Here is a 20,114-nt window from a genome sequence, read left to right on the forward strand (position 1 = left end):
AATGTGAGCAGACATTCGGGTGCCGAATTGGTATTTACCTTCATAGAAATCTGAAGTGCACATGGTCTTGCCAGTGATCGTGTCGTACGGATCGTCCGCCGAGGCTAACGATTTTAGCTCTCTCACTAATCGCTTGTCTAGTACAGCTGGGCGATGAACAATTTTACCCAATATTGGCTAAAACGGTCAACAGATCAGTAAAACTAGTTGAAGACTAATATACAGTCAAACCTACAATTTCATGGGTACTTCGAAGCAGTCCATCCACAGCATCCTCGGTGATCACCACGGTACCGCCCTCAATGCCGACACCGCCGCATGTTCCGATTCGAATGAAAATCGGATTCTTACACTTAGCATGGTACATCAGTTTAATCATTTCGTGTAGCAAGATTCCCAACGAAGGCACACCCATTCCGTGACTAATCGACAACACGGGACCAACCTGGAAAACAAACAAGTATTGGATTGCATAAGCAAAAGTCTCAAACTGTCACAACTGTTTAGCCGTCTACCTTATACATAGAGTACCGGTAGGAGAACGCGCTAATGTCCTGCAGCTGTGTTCCGGCAGGTAGCTTGTAGCCGATTTCATCCATGATGAAGTGTGCAAAGTTCTCCATCCGCTTCGGGGTGCCGCCCATGCAGACAAACTGTGAAAAGAAAAAAAAACGTAAAACGTTATAAATAAACGGCGAACTTTTCTCTGATAAGCATGGAAAACCTTTTTTTTTTTTTTTCATTGATGTTAAGAGCCGTTCCTAAGCCGCGTAATTATATTTTTTATAAAGCGTGCCAGTGATGAGTTTTATATAGGTAGGTAATCATTTTATCATTCAGATTTTCTTTGGATCTTGAGTATTTCAGAATTTTTTTCTGAATTCTTTAAAGTATTTTCCTCCCTATTAAACAGTTATTCATTGCGCTTTGAGAATAAGTATCCTATCGTAAATTAGTCTAAAGTATTTAACTATGTCAGACCAACTTAAAATAACCCCATTCAGCTTGATAACGTGATCATTGTTTGGTTGGGAGAAGCTCTAGGCTTATGAAGAAAAATGATTATTCGAATGTCAGAATTCCTGCGAGACTTTTTCTTTTTGATGAAATGCTTGTCTTATCACATCGGTTTCAGACATTCTGGAAGTAAATCAGGATTATCGGTAATACCTATAATGTGATCGTTATGGCATAAATTCTTCGATAGGGTTTCTGCGAACAGTCGTAATCATTTAATCACAATAAAACAACTGAACGATTGTTATCTTTATGGAGTATTCCTAGAAATCCTCGCGTGTTTTCTACCGAATCTGCTTCGCGACTCAAATTATAGCACGTATGCACGTAGGTAAATGAATATGAGCCACAACAAGTGCAATCTGAATCATCGCAATATAAACATACATCATGATCAAGACGACGAGCTGTGCGGTCATTCTTGTGTAATAAACAAAGCGCTATAAACGGACATCGGATTACATGTGTTGTCGTTTAGGGTTCTAAGCAAAACTTAAGTCTCATGTAAAATGTGCATTTTTTCCACGAGCGGTAAAGAATTTATTTTATTTGATACTGTAAACAGATTCAACCTGGCCAAATCGAAGGTTGTGGATCGCATCTTTTTCCTTTGAATTTACTTTCAAAAAATCGACGTTTCTGCTTCAGTGGGCCGTGGCCGAATCTTACATCGATCAAAGTGTAAACTTATGGTTCACTCACTCGGAGAATCACTTCCGATTTTTTATCGCATGGAATCGTTTTGTTGATTTTCATTTATCAACAATGATACGGCTGCTTAGTTACAGAAATGAAAAAGAATCGTTAGTGATAATTTCAGGAGAATCAATACTGAAAATTTTCGTTTTCTGAAGACGAAAATTCTCTCACTGATTTTTTTCAGTTCAATAGTTTTAAGCTGCAATTTTTGCAATATATTCAACATCGAATCAACGACATAAAATGATGCCATACTCTAAAGATTTGTCTCACAATGATATGAAATTGGACTCATAAAGTATAAAGTATAGAAGGTATCAAACTAGTCACTCGATGATTCTCTAATGTATTTCTTGGTTGAAACCTCCAAATTATAGGGCATTTAAAATCTCAATCTTGCATGTTCCTCATGTAGGGTAGCGAACGGCTTCGTAAGGGGTTTTCTTCGGCAGGTTTTCTACAGCGACCTTATGCAGGAACCTGCCGAAGAAAAAAACTGCCGAAGCCCTATAATACATGAAAGCTTGCATGTTATATTCTTGAATACATGCTTTCTGCGAATCTGTTTGATGCGCCCCGGCCACAATACCAGTATTTAAATTCCTATTTCGAGAAGACAACACCCCGTAGAACATCCAGCTTTCATTTTTGCTTACATATTTCAAAAGAAGAAAATTAGCTTCTCGGTTTGGGCGTGTTGTACCTATGTGTGAAAAAAAAATCGAATGCGCGAAACGAAACAAACAAATCAAAGTAATCGCGAGTGAAAATTTTTCACCACATATCCTTTTGAAATTATCGAAAGCGATAGAGAATCAGTTTGGACTACTGATTAATTATCACTTGAACGATTTTTCCCATCCTTGCTTAGGCGTCGTACACAAATGACGTAACGCTTAAAATCTAGATTTCAGACCCCCTCCCCCCTACGTAACAATAAGTAACGCTGATTCAAACCACCTCCCCCCCCCCTTCATGCGTTACGTAATTTGTGTACGACGCCTTATGGATATTCCTTAATACCCAGTTTCTCGTTGCGAACATGAATCAAAGCGGTAGAAAAGTAATCCGTTAAAACTGAACATAGTTACGAAACTTTGAACTGGTCTTGTGAATCGCACGAGTGCCATAAAGTATAGAAAAAACACCATTTAAAGTACCGTACTAAAACATATAAAAGCGATCAAATTCTTCCCACCGTATAAGCCTTTCGGAATGTATCCTACTGGCCATAAGTTTGAAATCGCTTCATGGAGTGTTGAACACGCAGTTTGAATTCTGCAACATTATCCAGAAAGTTTGGCAAGTAGATCGGTATCGCGTGCGTCCGATGACCTAGAAAGTTGCGGTCATCAGAAGACTTGCTCAAAAGGTCAAGGTCTTTCGGATGATAGAGTCTAGTGCGGAGTTCCACTGTACGTAGCTGTAGGACGAATTTCGTCGTATGTTGGCCTAAACTTATTTCACGAATCCAATTGTTGCAGTCTCCAGTAAACCTGTACAAAAGAGTTCGTCGTATTTTGACCTCAACTTATCTAACGATTCCAACCTCCTATAATACTGCGGTCTTTAGCAAAGTTGTTCAGAAGGTGGTAAAGGGCTTCTGGTTGATAGACAGTTAAGGGCAGAATTTTGTCGCTACGTGACACTAATTGAATACAATTATCATATTTTGACATAAGCTTGTTCACGGTTTTGACTTCCTAGAAGGTTGCAGTCTTCGGCAAAGTTGTTTAGAAGCTCAGTGTGCATGCAATTCTTCGTAACTTATCTCGCGATTCTTACTTCCTAAAAACTTGAGGTCCCCAACAAGTGCCACCAGTGATGATAATGTCGCCTCAGTAAGGTCTTTACTTCGTAGGTGTTGTTGAACGATTGCAATCCATATAACTACAAAATCTATTAGTCACTTCAGATCAGCCTAAACACTAATACAGCCTCATGCTACATGTTGTATCCTGCTCGAATTAAAACACCTTTTTAGAATGAATACAAAAAAATGTAAATCAATCAATAAAAAGAAATTTAAAACAAAATAATTGAAATTGCATAATTTTGTAGAAATTTTAATCAATGAGTTCCTGAATACTGGTCTTATTCCCAACCAAACTGTCCATAAACCAAAACCCCATGACCTTCTGAACAAATTTCCTGAGTGGTACTCAAAATCACGTGCACACGCGGGCCCTATAGCAACCAGTAGGGGTGTGCGAAACTGGCTTTTCTGGTGTCGAAACGAAACGAAACGAAATTAACCCTTAATTTCGATTTCGCCAAATTAGTCGAAACGAAATCAAGGTGGATTTCGAGTTCTCGAGACGAAACGAAATTGGTCTCTAAATTTCGCGAAATTTCGCGAAATTTCGAAAAATAAAATAAATGTTTCTGAAACATAGCATTACAATGATTTGTAACGTTGGAGCGTACGCTAACGAAGTACCCTTCAACAGCTGATCGCAAGGTGCTTACCTGGTCGACGAAGAGTAACGTAGGTATTCAGTTATCGATAAACCGACAATGACGAGAAAATCAAAAATGTTAAAAACTAAAATCTTGATGCATTCATTTATACAGATTATATTGCAGGTAATAGTAGCGCGATAGATACAAATGATATAAAGGTCAAACTCGAAATGTCTTTGTAAATAATAATTTAATGAACTTCTGAACTGATTCTTTTGGTTTGAATGCAACTATGTTTAAAATAGTAATCCTTCTTTCATAGCACTTTCATCATTCAAAATCCAAGTTTTGTCCTAGAGCTCGAACTGGAAAAAATGAGAGATGGTAGGTAGGTTTTCAACCATTCCTGTGAGTTTTGGTGTCCCTAGCAAAGATAACTTTTCCAAAGAGTTGTTCCCTATGCAAACGTAAAAGCGACGAATCCGATAAGCAATTCCTCGGCGGCCTTCAGATGCATTTCTGCATTCTCTAAAAGCAGCAAAATTCACAGGAATGGTTGAAAAGCTGTAAAACCTTTGGAGGGCAACTTTTTTTTCGCTTTTGTCGACCAGTGTTATTGAATTTTTTTTAACACCGTTTAGTCAGACTAGACTAAGTGACATTTTTATCAAATCGAGGAAAATAAAATTTAAGTTAACTATTCTGTAAACTTTGAAGTTTTCAATATTTTTGCACATATTTTAATATAACTTAAAATTACTTTTTAACTGAGCAGTTCCACAAAAAATGTCTCAGTTTCAATATTTTTTGTCATTTTAGATTTGGCCTAAACTTTGCATAAACGTTTCTATAGGCTGAGAAGCTAGTTAAAATGCTATTTTGGGAGGGTTATTGTGATTATAAATATTTTCAGAGCCAAAAGTTTTTTGATCAGTGTGACGTCTCTGGAAAAGTTTTAGACAGTAATTTTATCTTTCCGATAAAAAAAACTCTGAAAAATTGATTTTTTTAATGTAAAAGAAACATTAAAATTAACATAAAAAAGCTTATTTTTCAAAAATCTTTTTTTGTGTAAAAATTACAAAAAAAAATACCGAAGCGATGAAGAAATCAAAGAAAAATTAAATTTAAGAAAAATTTACAACATGTTTATTTTTGGAAGGACAATATTATTATCTATAACTTTGCCAAAGGCACTATGCCAATCAAACCAACTGTTTCGATTATAAAAATATTTTAATTACCCACAGAGTGTCCAATTGGAGATTAAAATTATTTTTTCAGCTAAATCGGTTTGTTTGACTGGCATAACTAGTGTCTCTGGTAAGGTTGTAGAAAATAATTTTGTCCTAAAAAAATATGCCCTGTGAGTTTCTGCGACACCCAAAATAATAAAATGCATTCGGGACCATTCCTAAACTACGTGGTCATATTTTGATCCCTTTCATACCCCCCTTCTCCTCCGTGGTCTTTCGTGGTCTTTTGTTTTGTGATCTTATTCTGCAAATATATGTACAATAAAGTATGAAAAATTTATGAAAAAAATTAAGGTTCAAGAAAACTGATTATTAGATATTGCGCAAATTGTAAATAGAATTTTCAGTAATATCATTTTCTCAAAACCAAAATAACAAACAGATAATGGTTGTTTAATTATTGATAATATTTCATTGTCTTTAACAAATATAATAATTTCCTTACCTGAAAGTAATTTAAAATACGCTTTTCTGTTGAGTATATTCAAAATGATTTTTAATTTGTTGTTGAGTATCAAAATAAATAAAATTTGTTTAAGCAAATTGATCATCTACGATAAATTTCTCGCTTATAGTTATGGTAAATTGTATACTCATCTAGAAATCATCTAGAAAAATATTTAGTTGATAATAAGTGAAACCTTTTAATTTAATTTTAATTTAATTTATTTTCGATATATTTTTTACACTTGAATCGCTAGAACAAGTTTGCACTTCCAGTGAGCATCTGCTCTTTTAAGGAAGTGTGATACGATGTTGTTAACTATAAGTTGAAGCTGGTGATGATACTTGTCGACAATTGTGGGGTGGTGCTGGTGGTTCGCGCGTTGATGGCGTTGCTCTGGTTACGGCGTACGGCAGAGGCATTGGTGAGTAGTGTTTTGTGGTATTCGGGTGTAATCCAGAATTGGGCTAGATACTGTGGTATTTTCGTTTTCATGATAGCTCGCAAACGACGCTTGAAGATATATGTTGTTTGGGCATTTTTACATGATGGGGGGAGGTCGTTAAACAGTTTGCTACCAATGTACGACATTTTTTGCGACCGTATTCCGTGTTGAATCGTGGCAAATACAGGTGACCAGTTTGTCTGCTTGAGCGGTTTTCGTGCATTCTTCTTGTGACAAGGACGGTTGAATTGATGTTATTTCGCAAGTGGATCAACATTTGATACTCCTGGGGTACACGGATTGGTAGGGTTGAGTCCCTGGGATCTTCGTATAGTAGATGAGTGGGATACAGATGAGGTTTCCGGAACACGGCTTTCAAGCTTCTGTTTTGTATCACCTGTAGCTCTCTCAAAGAAGATTTGCAAGCCAGTCCCCACGTTGCAACTAGGTACTGGAGCCGAGAATGGATTAGTGAGAAGTATAGTGTTTTCATAGTCGCCAAAGGCAAAAATGATGAAACCTTCCTTAATATACCACAGAGTGATGTTAGCTTTCGCTTGAGAGACTCAAGATGGGCCTTCCAGTTCATTCTATTGTCTAGCGTTAGGCCGAGAAATGGGTATTCAAATACTTCTTCGATGACACGATTGGCGATTTCAATTGGCTCGCGAGCCGGGAGTTTTCTGCGGAACGAGTGAATGAGCATATACTTGGTTTTCGATAGATTCATTGACATCAAATTAGTTTGAAGCTGGATAGCAGTGCATTCTGTTTCTTGATAGAAGACTGACGTGTCGTCAGCAAAGAGACGTAACTTTCCATGCAGCTCTAACTTGGCCAGGTCATTAATAAACAGCAGAAAAAGAATTGGCCCCAAGTTACTACCTTGGGGCACACCAGTCGACACGGCCCCATAGTGATCAACGGGTAATCATCTTTTAGGCACCTGACGATAGCATTACTTAAACCTGGGACGTAGGGAAGTGATGCGATAAAAAGCCCGAGAAAAAGAAATTGAATCCACCAACGCATCGTGCTTTGTGATGTGGTAAAAGTTTGTAGGTAATCTCTAAACTGCCGCTCATAGCAAGTCCGTCCCATTTGCGTTTTGGTGCTGACGAGAAAACAGCAATTGAAAATCGTAACGCTTTAGGTGAAATTTTGCACTCAAATGCTTTTTCAATCAATACCATCAACAGAATTTAGTACTGCAATGACAATCTAACACTTTTGCATCATAAAACTTGCATGAACACCGAAATTTGATTAAAATTTGTTGAAAATCATAAGCTGGGACTCACAAGCGATTACTTTTACGGTACGTAGCCAGAATGATAGCAAGTCAGTCCCACAGCCAGCTACGACCGGTGATGAAAAACAAACTACTGCAAATCGATGGCGGTGCTATACCGTGCGTTTGGAATGAATCTATCGCTGGTCAATTCATAAATGACCTTCTTTCGTGCTTTATTAAACAAGTTTTTTGTGAGAAGCATAACACAATATACCTACCAACTGCGCCGCTCAAAATAAAATTAGATTTTGTTTTTACATACTGATAAATTCAAAGTCAGTTTAGGTGTAGGAACTTGTTCTAAATTTTCCTGAGAGCGGACACACGTTCGTGACGGCGGACAGCTTTCACGTAGCAGTGGAAACAAATATGAAAGAATACCTATAGCTTAGGAAAATGTTTGCTCCGTTAAAAAACAGCTAAGTAGCGTACCGAAGTATTTAATATGACTGACAAATTCTTCAAAACGAAATTCACGACAATAATTGAACAATTCTTAAGCACGTCGTTACATAAAATACGGATAAAATACGAAAAGTAGTATTTACTCAAGAATGCTTGAACTAACAATACAGTGACACACCTAAAGCGTTCACTGTCAACAAACAACAGCTGAAAGAAGCTACTGGTGGAAACTTTGTCTTGAAGAAAACATTGTACTATCAGCTAGAGCCACACGATGTAGAACGCGTAAAATTTAATCAAACCTCCTATCGAATATCACTTGGTACATCCAATTCTAAACCTGAAGAACATTAGTTTTGGTAAATATCACATTTTTCATAATCATTATTGGCTGTGGGGTTAAATTGCGAAGATTTTTTCAATGGGACCGACTAGCGATCACTTTTGCTATGGGACAAACCAACTTGCTATTTTTTTCATAGTTCCTCAGAACAAAGTATTCAAAAATATTTGTTTTATCGAAAGTAGATATAAAAAGGAATTGATTCCATAAATAAACTCAAAATTGATAAAAATGCAATTGGGACGGACTTGCCATGAGCGGCAGTAAAGCTCAAACTAACTCTAACGTTTCAATATAGGTACTTTGAAAGAGATCCTATAGACAGCTATGACAACCTATCGTAAAGCTTTGTACGAAAAACGGTACAACTATATGTAAGTTTTTTGAAAAAAACAATGTCAGAGTTTTTGAAGAAAAAAAAAATGTACTATTTTTATAAAATGTTTTTAATAAACTTGTAGATCCCCTTAGGAAGGCCAAGTTCAAAGGCCGAAACGTCGGACATAAAACCTAGTAGCGTTTTGATACACCCCTAAGACTGAAAAAGCCGTATTTCCCTTGAAATAAATTACAAAGTTTTTGAATGTCGAACAAAACATAAACATCTTTCTTTCTTCCTTCAGTTCACGAACATCCAGGTCTTATATATTGTTTTTAAGACCAAAACGTTGATTTTTTTACCGGTCGTTGAGTATTGAAATATACTTTCAGGAAAAATAACATAAATCCCGACGCATTGCAAAATAGAACTATTATTCTAAAGAAGTAAATGACATATAAGGCAAAGCCTGTTTAAAACAAAAAAAAATTTTCTTCGTTCGGATAAATTTGAAATATGTTTCAAAAATTTGATTACAGTTAATTGCTGACAACTCTCAAACTTTCCGTGACACTTATTAATTAGTCGTGTCAAATAAATATATTAATTAAAAAATTGCGAAAGCTTCGACTTGACTTAGTGGCAATAATAAATTATAAGTCAGAAAAAAGACTACGTGGTCTATTCGTTAACCCGCACGCGGGGGGATTTTTCGTGGTCTTTTGATAAGCCACCCCCCGTCTCCCTATATATGACTACGTGTTTGGGAACGGCCCCTTTGAAACAAACCAAAAATTATTTTTCTTTCAACCAATCAACAGTTAGAATGGAATGTTGTAATGCAAAAACAAATAGTTTTCTCTTTACTCAATCAAGTTATTCGAAATCATCCTCGTTCTCTTATTTCTCGTTCTTTCTAACCTTTCTTTTCTTCTACCTTGTATATACGTCAAGTGCAAAGTCAGAATCACTTCTATGCCATAATCTGAACTTGTTTTTGACATTGTAAAATTGTGTGTCCCCTAAACAAGAGTAACATTTCTCAATTATGTGTTCAACGATAGCGAACCATTTACTTTTTATTCATTCATTGATCAAGTATACTCTTTTGATAACACGTTTAAAATATTTTTGATAAGGTACCTGGCAATTTTGAAACTTATGCTGACTTTGAAGTCAGAGTGTTTTGAAACAATACTAAAAATTCAGGCAATTACAACTTTTTCTGCTTAACACATCGATCACTCTGTCTGCACACTATAAGGCATGATATCTGGTCAGCCTAGTGATAGCAATGAACTATCTGATAAAACACATTTAAATACACTACGGTGTGCGAAGAGGAGTCCTCTAACACAGAGAAATCCGAAAAAACGCTTGAAAATTTTTACAAGTAGAGTAGCATAGAACATTTGGCCTGTAAGATAGAGCTTCAGAGCTTTAGTTTTGACAGAAATTGCTATGCCCTCCTAAACGAAAGACAAAAAGTGACCTCTTTAACCTTGTGGGCTGCAAATATAACCACATTTTGATGTACGTAAAAGATGCGTAAAATTTATTCCTACAAACAAATTACTAGATACCTTGTAGCGCATTTGGACGGCTTCATATTCCTCGAATTTGACTTCAGTGATGACATGAATTTTATGCTCTGCGTGAATAAAAAATACCTCCCGCATGATGTTACGGTTTTGTCTTTAAAAACAAAAATTACCGGCTGAGAGTTTATTCTTCTATAACTGACTTAGTATACCACATATCTGTTGAGATATATTCAATTTAATTTATAGTCGCAATGAGCACAAACCAAAATAATGTAATAATGTGCATCGGAAATTTGGTCCGAAATTTCGCGAAATTTCGTAATCGTCGAAATTGGAACTTTAATTTCGCGAAATTTTAGGCGGAATTTAGCGAAATTCAACGAAATTTTTCGGCAATTTCGCGAAACCGAAATTTCGCGAAATTTCGGGAAATTTCGAGTTTTGCGAAATTATACGAAATCATTCGAAATCTCGCACAGCCTTAGCAACCAGAAGCCCTTGTACTTAAAAACAACTCTGCTAAAACCCACTTCTTTCGACCTAGAGATGAATTTTGTTTTATGAATTATGAAAATACTCAAAACGGTATGCACATTAGCACCACTTTGCGGTCGAGTTTGTGTCCAAAATAAAGTCCTTAATCTCCTGAACAACTTTACTGAAAATAATGCAAAAAACAATGTATCTAGAAACAATAACATAACGCTTCCCGTAGCTCAGGGCAAAAGTAATCTACATTTTTTTGCTTACATTTTATCTCGTTTTAAGCAATGTCCGGAAGTCCAAACAGCGGTCATGTACCGTTGATCAGTTAACGTTTGCATTAAAAAAGTGGACAAAAATTGCCGGTTTTTCATTGGTTTACTTTCACACGTACCGACGAAACTACCCATGTAGCATTAATTGTAGTAACTCATGAGTCAGCAAAAAAAACTGACAGCTCAATCAGTTTAACTCTAACCGTGATGGAGAAAACAGGGATGCTACTCCGTTCAGAAGTATGCGCGTTCACAGAACGGTACATCACCGAGTCGAAAACGAGCACAGTCGCCGGATAAGTCCGTTCCGGCATCTACAACACCTTGGAACTATTGGATAACAATCAGAGCATCTAAACGAAGCCAGGTTCCGGACGGCCGACGATCCTGAGCGACAAGAAGATCCAAAAGATGCTGAAGAGGAAGACCGAGCGAAAAGTGTAGCCATTAAAGCGTCTTTCACAGGATGGAATTTCCCGAGACTTCCGATTCCCGGGAATTTTTTATTCAAATTCCGGAATCCCAGAAAATATTTTCTGCACTGAAAATTGTTAGTAAATCGAATTAAAATTTTAGACTCTTTCGAAATGTGTACACAAGCATAACAATTTGCAAGATTGCATAACCATTTACAAAGCCGGCCCTGAACAGTATGAATCATCTTTTGCACTCTTTGTCTATGAATATTAGGATGGGGAAAAGTGATCGATTCTCCAGAACCAAGTCTCCGTTTTTGCATTTACCTTTCTAGAGAGCTCAATAATGCTCTAATAATGCACTGCATTATGTTGAAGTATAGTATTTTAGATGCCAACAACATTGCAGAAGACACTGAACGGCTAGAATGTCCCTGAGAAGAGCTATAGCTGTTCAAAGTTGAGTATGTCGATTTAAATGCTGAAAATCTTGTTTTCTGCCAACATTACCAATGTACCGGCGTCAGTAGGATTCCCATCAGAAGTAACCTGTCGTAACGAGTTTATACACTCAGCTGGATCAATCAAACAAATTCAGATCTATATTCTAGGCGTATAAAAAGTCAACAACGTGTTTCAGAGGTTACTTCTGATGGAAATCGGACAGACGCCGGTACTCTGGCAGTGTTGGCAGGAAAAATGATTTGCAACATAAATTTCGACATAATCAACTTTGAACAGCTCTAGTATTTTTTTTGGGACACCCTAGCTCTTTAGTGTCTTCAGTTAAGTTGTTAGGCATTAAAAACCTACCATTTGAAGTCATAAAACCTATGGTTCGGGCCATTTTGAGCTCTTTAGAATGGCAAATGCAAAAAAGTTGGTTTTTCCATACAAATCTCCATATAAATTTGAAATGCGATACGCCAAGCGAAGACCAAACCAATCAACTTCCGATAAATTTAGGGTTGTTTAAGGCCTCAAATATAAAAAGTTTCGCTTTTTTCATATAACAATTCCCCACACTAATGAATATGTTCCTTAGAGTGCTGCATGAGAAAATTTTGACCTTTGACTCTATCGTATTTCGGGAATTGGAGCTTCAATGTAGCCAGAGATGATAAAAAATGCACAGGAAATAGTTCATGATATGTTCGAAATCGAAACCTTGTTTTTTGATACCAAATGTTTTCAAAATACATAAAACGTAAATATCTGGAATTCTTCCGATTTTTTTTAAATCGACCTTCTTAGACCAAAAAAAAAATTCGAGCTTGAAGAGTCTTCCAATCTCAAGTTTCAGGTTCTTTTCCAACAAAATTTCTTTGAGCTCAACGTTTTACGCATTTCTAAGACATTTTGCATAAGAAAATTGATTGCAAACATATCATGAACAATTATCCTTTTTCCAAGAACACGAAACTTTTTGGTCCTGCCGCTAAACGAAATTCGAGTAGTAGATTTTCATTGGCAACCCACCTCCTGTTCGGGAATTTTTATTCGTCATCGCTTCCGCTTTTTGGCACTGAAAACAATTGTCAGTTTTTTCGAAAACTGATCAATCTTCTGATATTCTCCTATATGATAAAAAAATCCAAATTGAACAAATCACCGTTTTCCACTTTTCTTTGTAATTTATTCTTATTATTTATTTAAGGTTTGTACTCGAAAAAAAATATATCCGTGTGTAACTTTTTTGTTAATGAGTAAAAATTGATGAAAAGCTGAGTATAATTAGTTTAGAGTGTATTTTTTGCATGTGTGACATTCACACAGAACAATCGGTTCAGTAGTTATTGAGATGTCATCGAAACAAGAAAAAACCTAAATTAATCCACCTAGCGGTCAGACCCAGCCTTTCTCATTCAGTTTTTTATTTGTAAAAATAGATTTACATGAACGCTTCAATCCAATAAATGTATATTCACTCTTTAGGTTCTAAAATATTGATGTTGTAATCTTTACATATAAAAATGCAGTCAAGTCTGTCTGTCTGTCTGATCCATATAGGCCCGAAAACTACCGTACCGATCGACGTGAAAATTTGTATGTAGGGGTTTTTGGTGCCGATTAAGGTTTCTATGATAGTTTGAGACCCCTCCCTCTTCTGGAAGGGAGGGGTCCCATACAAATGAAACATAAATTTCTGCATAACTCAAGAACAAACCAAACAAATGAAACCGAATTTGGCATGTAGATGTTTTAAGGGGTAACTAATATGTCCATAATGGTTTGAAACCCGACTCCCTCTTCTATAAGGGAGGGATCCCATGAAAATGAAACACAAATTTCGCACAGCTCAAGAACCAATCAAGAAAATACAACCAAATTTGGTATGTGAATGTTTTTAGAGGTAACAAATATGTCCATAATGGTTTGAGGCCCCTCCCTCTTCTGGAAGTACATGTTTCTTCACAAATTTCTGCACATCTCGCAAACTAATCAACTAAATGGAACCATATTGGCAGGTGAATGTTTTTAGTGGTAACAAATATGTTCCATAATCGACCTCAGACAACATTTTGGATTGTAAGATGGCAACTTCCGGTTTCTGGAAAACAGCCGAAAATGGCCGATTTCCACCCAATATAATAATATCCGGATGAAGAATAATACACAGGAGCTAAAATCGACCACAGATAGCTTTTTAAATTCTAAGATGGCGACTTCCGGTTTCTGAAAACGGCAGAAAATGACCAAATACCACCCAATATGAGTTTTTCTTTAACCAGTATGCTGTTCAAAATCCAGAAATTGTCTCCAAATGCCATTATGAAATCCAAAATGGCGACTTCCGGTGTCGGAAAAACAGCGGCAAATGACCAAATACCACCCAATATGGGTATTTCCGGAACCGTAATGATGCACTGGAGCCACAAATCGACTTCAGACAACATTTTGAATTGTAAGATGGCAACTTCCGGTTTCTGGAAAACAGCCTGAAATGGACGATTCCCATTTTCTGGAACCAGAAAGATGCACAGAAGCTAAAAATTGATCACAGACACAATCTTGAATTTTAAGATGGTGACTTCCGGTGTCTGGCAAACAGCCGGAAATGACCAAATACCATTCAATATGAATGTTTTCGGAACCAGAATTACGCCCAGATGACAGAAATTGATTTCACAGGCAATTTTAAAGTCCAAAATGACAACTTTCGGCTTCTGAAAAACAGTCCAAAGTGACCAAATATCACCTAATATGAGTTTTTCTTTAACCAGTATCCTTAATACCATTTTGAATCATAGATGGCGACTACCGGTTTGTGAAAAACAGCCTAAAATAACCAAATACCATCCAATATGAGTATCTCTGGAACCAGAATGATGCAAGGAACTAACAATTGACCTCAGGCACCATTTTGAATTGCTAAATGGCAACTTATAGGCAACAGTCGGAAATGACCGAATAATACTCAATATGGATATTTCCGTAAACGTGATGATGCATAGGAACCAAACATTGACCCTGGACACTATTTTGAATTTGAAGACGACCACTTTTAGTTTCTGGAAAACAACCAAAAATACCTCCCAATATGGGTATTTCCGGTGTCAGATTAATGCCAGAAAGTCTGCTGATAATGACAGAATACCACCCAATATGAATATATTCAGAATTAAGGCGATGTACAGAAGCCAAAAGACGAGGATGTTGTCATTTCGATAAAACCAATCATTTCAAACGATTTGTTATTTGACTTTGATCATATCCTCTGGCCGATTCGTCGTGCATTTGCAGACTACAAACAAACCGCAAGAAATCAATGAACTTGGAACGTTCAAATAGTACGACACCACATTTAAATTATGTTGAGGCCACATATATCGATCAAAGCAGGTATAGTTTTAAATAGTCTTTGAATTTCTCTTCTTTCCATAACTTTTGAGCCACATATCAAATTGTTATGAAGTTTGTTATTTGTAAGTTTGAGAGATGACTCGTTCGTATGACACTAGTTATGTTCAAATTAGTCATGTAATCTTTGAGATAATAGACTTTCGTTGTTTTATTACCAATTTAATACATAACGGTTGCTTAAGTTCGATTATAATCAAATAAAATGGGAACGTGTAGGGCAGCCAAACTTTGAAACCACGTGTTCAATCATAATTCATCAGTTAACCCTTAACTAGCCCACTCCTCTGATAATAATAATCAAATCAGTTGTGTAGTTTCTGAGATAATGAAGTTTCGTGATTTTTACAAGTCGGCACATTACAAATGAAGTTACAGTTCGATTACAGTAAAATTCAATGGGGTCTTCTGAGGCAGTTAGACCATTTATTTGACACTAATTTTGTGGAAATCGGGTCGGCCATCTCTGAGAAAAGTGAGTGAGTCCAAGTAGTCTTCGGAATATGTTCCTTTGCATAGCTGGATTTCACATTTTTAAACATAACAGGCAAAGTAATAGTCCGATTGCAAAACAAATCAATCATGGGGCAATTAGACCTTTCATTTGACACTGATTCTATGAAAATCGGTTCCGCCATCTCTGAGAAACATGAGTGAGATTAAACAGTCTTCAGAACACGTTTCTTTTCATAACTTTCGAACCACAAGTTCAATCTTTATGAAATTCAAAACTTAAGGGTTTTCTAGGTAGCCCGTTCTATTGAGACCAATTTTGTTCAAATCGGTTGTGTAGTTTCTGAGATATTGATGTTTCATGATTTTCACGTTTTTAAACATAAGCTCTAAACTAAAAATCCGATTACAATAAAATTCAATAGGGTCTTATGGGGCAACAAGACCTTTCATTTGCAATTAATTTCATGAAAATCGGTCCAGCCATCTCTGAGAAAAGTGAGTGAGAATAAAAATCTGCACATACACACACACATACAGAAAATGCTCAGCTCGTCGAGCTGAGTCGAGTGATATATGCCATTCGGCCCTTTGGATCACTTTTATACTTTCGGTTTTGCAAGTGATTGCTATACCTTTCTAGGAGAAAGGCAAAAATCGCCAGCGAATTTTGCGCGTCGTCATGGAAAATCCGACTGCCACACTGTGGGGCAGAACCCAGAAACGTCGCGACATAACTAAAAAAAATGAAATTCAGTTTTCATGCCTCATTTTATTTTCTACTTGCAGTAGACATGTTATCGACTGAAAATCATGATAATTCACTTTGAAAAATAATTTAGAGAATATGCTATAATATTGTGAAAGTGAGGATTTACAAGGCTTGTTAAATGGAAGAAAAAATTTTCACAGATATTTTCCAGTAGGGCATGCAAAACTTAGAAATTAATTAGCTAACTCATACGATCCTCATGAAACAGAGTATAAACTAATAGGTAATGTGATATTAAGACAGTTTTGTTGAAAATAGGTTCGTAGGAGGCATAGTGTGTAAAACAAGTTTTTTTTGTAATTTTTCCTCATTTTCGGCAATATGAAAAACATAAAGTTCTACGTTGTTTTGCTATGACACTATTTTTGTACTAAAATACAAGGTATTGGCTAGTACTAAACCAAAAATCAGGTGCTACTTAATTTCTACGTTACGTTTCTACGTTCTACGTTAAAAAATACTGAGTAAACCGTACATCACAACGGGTACTATCAACAGGAGAATTTACCGCACCGGGTACCTCCAGAAGCGTCTGTCGCCCTTCTTGCGGTCACACGCAGGCAAGATATTATTTTGTACCAAAAACCGCCATCCCCACAAATTCACGAGAGATCCGTCCGATGGAAAGATTTTGGGCCATAATGAAGGTCAAAGCTCGAAAATCGTCGAAGGTGTTTAAGAGCAAGTTGGAGTTGAAGAAAGAATGTATGAAACTGACCAAAAAGGTTGGCCCCCTCATTGCACTCCCCCATAGCGAGGGTTCTCAAGCAAAAGGTGCGGGCTCCCAGCGAAGGAAAAGAAATTGCATGAAGTAATTATGCCGAAACATAATCCATATTTATAAGTTAATTTTCTGAAAGTTTCAAGATAATCCGACTTAAAATAAAATTTTGGCGAACACTTCTGTCTGGTTTCGAGTACAGGCCTTATTCTCATTTCCCAGGATCCCGATGCTTCCCGGGAAATCAAATTTCTATTTTCCGAGTCCCGGTAAGCTTAAAACCATCGAGAAGTGGACACTCTAGTGTAGCCAATGCGTGCGTTTGACCGGGAGGTCGGTGTAACCGCCAAAACAGAGAAAAAGTACTTGCTAAACATTTATGTCCATACATGTCAGGAAGCAGCAGTCTCATACACTGGTCCCAGAGCTGCAGGCAACGACGCAGTGACAGTGACTGAATAAGATGGTCAAGTCAATTTTCCCGGCTATATGCGACGTAGCTGTGGTTATGGAGATGAGGCCTATATCACATCCAGAATGGCAACGACTGGCAGGGCACTTCGTATTTTACTTCCTTGACGAAGGAAGTGTGCTCCGAGGTGAAGTTCATTTGACACACCAGGTTCCCCAAGAGGGGGCAGCTGTGACTGACAATCACTAATAACGGATGTCACAGCCGCTCTTTTTTCACGCCGGAGTGGTCGTGAACGGGAAAGTTTTCTAGTACGAAATGCCTGCCAGAAGTTGCGTCATTCATCAAAAAATGCACGAAGACACAGTCTTCTAGCCAGATCTGACGTCGACCCACTACTCGAGGTGATCGTTGGAGGAGATACTCCAACAATTTTGTCCCGTAACTGAGTAGGAATCATCTGAAGAACGTCCATCAATTACGCAGCTCAAAACTAACTATTACCAAAAACATCATATCAAGAAGACTGGCATCTCTGGATCGATCCCATACAAATGACGAGCGTCGAATCAAACAGCGCACTTCATCTATTAAAGGTGGTAGTTTGTTATGAAAGTGGTGGTAATTACATCGTCACGAAGTCATTGTAAGCGTACTACGCGATATTCCTGCTTGTGCGCGTTGTACCTAATTCTAAATTTTCTAAAAATGCAAACACAGTCCAAATTTCGAAGTCACAGGGCAATAATTTATTTGACATTTTTTAAATCATCATTTTACGTTACCAGCAAAGGTTAGTCGGATAACACTTGAAGGTTTTAAGTTTAGTAAAGTGGGCAATGTATGCAGTTTGCGAGGATGCGAAAATGAACGGGAATAGAAGGTGTGACTTTTTAGGCTTAGAAAGGTTATCAGAAGTCAGTAAAACGCAGCAGTTTTTTAATTCTCTCGATCGTATCAAGTCAGAATTCAAAGGAACCGAAGTGTACGACTGATAACAAGAAGCATGTTTAAAAAACTTTATTTTGGCAGAACAACCGTTAAAGGTGTAGAAAAATATGTTTCTGAAACCTGTAGTACACATGAAAAATTTTAACATCATACACCAATTAACGAACATTGTTTGCAGAAACGATGGAATCCTCTTGCGTCAGTAAATTCGAACTAAAGTTGAACACGCTTTCTTTACTTTACTTGACTTGTTAATTAACCGATTTCAAAGTTGAATGAAAAGTAAACAGCGTCTCTGAATAATCTTCGACTTTGCGTACTCGCACTATCATCAAACTATTACGCACTTAACCTTAACCTGACCGCGCTCGACGCCATGAGCAAGCAGGAACACACCCATGAATGACCGCACGAGCTGATCACGTTTGGCGTTAAGGAAAAACAAATACGGGATGCTCTGGATTGTGCACTTGTATATATATATTTTTACTTTTAGAATGACGTCAATCCGGACGAACGTACAAATTTACAAGAAAAACAGCTGCGGAAAGATGCACACAGCGAGAAAATTCTCGCGTGCGTTAATTTTCGCTAATTGCGCGCAACAGTGACGTATCTGCACGAGACAGTTGTGAAATTCCCATGCCAAAACGGTTTACATTGTCTCATATATACATATACGTACGTTTCGATAGTACGCTAACGGCATCTGCCAAAAAAGGAGCGAGCAAAAATAGGTGGGTGTGTCAATCACGCGGTAGACCGGCTTTTAATCTTATTCTACCTAGATACAAGCTGATATCAGTTCGGTATTCACGCTCTCTGGTCACACCGTTTCGTGAAGCTTTGGTTATTTGTTATCTAGAGGATAAGCTGAGATTTACACCAGTGTCGAACGTGAAAACGACGTAATATGAATAAGCCAAAAGAATCTGTTTTTTTTTTCAATATAATAATCCTATTGAAGCCTAGACTAATTGCACTTACTTTGACGTCGCCAAACATTTCCCGTAGATCATGGCTTTCGCTACCCAAGGCCAAGTGATACAATATGTCCTGATCCATTAACTCGATATTAGGATTCCGCAGCTTGACGGAGCCATCGTTGTATCTGCAATTGAGTATGAAAGAAAAAAAAAACAGATATGTAAATAATGAGCAAACAATCATTTTTCCTGCCCACCCATTCCAATATTATTATTTTTTTTGAGGACAACCATTGCTTCTAATGAAGGCAATTTCAATGGCATTGTGATAAATAAACACAAATTGATAAATCATGTATAACACCTATTAAATCAACCTGATTTTCACCAGAAAAGCAAAAAAAAAGTTAATTGGTATATTGGTGTATATTGTTCGTATATAGCGAAGATTTTTGATAGCCATTATATCCTAGACGTGTGTCAGCAACAAATAGTTTTTTGCATTCACAGGATAAATGTCTATGGCTTATATTTCACTGCGCATAAGGGAGGTAAACCATTAACTCGATATTAGGATTCCGCAGCTTGACGGAGCCATCGTTGTATCTGCAATTGAGTATGAAAGAAAAAAAAACAGATATGTAAATAATGAGCAAACAATCATTTTTCCTGCC

The 20,114-nt window shown here is 37.1% G+C and overlaps 1 protein-coding gene across 13 annotated transcripts in view; it reads right to left on the reverse strand.

Annotated features, from left to right (window-relative positions):
* The window catches only part of LOC129718857 (uridine phosphorylase 1), a 63,532-nt gene that overhangs the window by 1,806 nt on the left and 41,612 nt on the right, over window positions 1–20,114 (reverse strand). For all 13 annotated transcript variants that reach the window (XM_055670112.1, XM_055670060.1, XM_055670085.1 and 10 more), the window contains 4 exons: window positions 19,502–19,625; window positions 516–653; window positions 236–445; window positions 39–177 (listed from right to left, as the gene is read on the reverse strand). In XM_055670112.1, coding sequence (XP_055526087.1) covers window positions 39–177; window positions 236–445; window positions 516–653; window positions 19,502–19,625 — 611 coding nt within the window. The remainder of the gene's footprint in view (window positions 1–38; window positions 178–235; window positions 446–515; window positions 654–19,501; window positions 19,626–20,114) is intronic.

Source organism: Wyeomyia smithii, chromosome 1 (genome assembly GCF_029784165.1).
Source record: "Wyeomyia smithii strain HCP4-BCI-WySm-NY-G18 chromosome 1, ASM2978416v1, whole genome shotgun sequence".
Lineage (NCBI taxonomy): Eukaryota > Metazoa > Arthropoda > Insecta > Diptera > Culicidae > Wyeomyia > Wyeomyia smithii.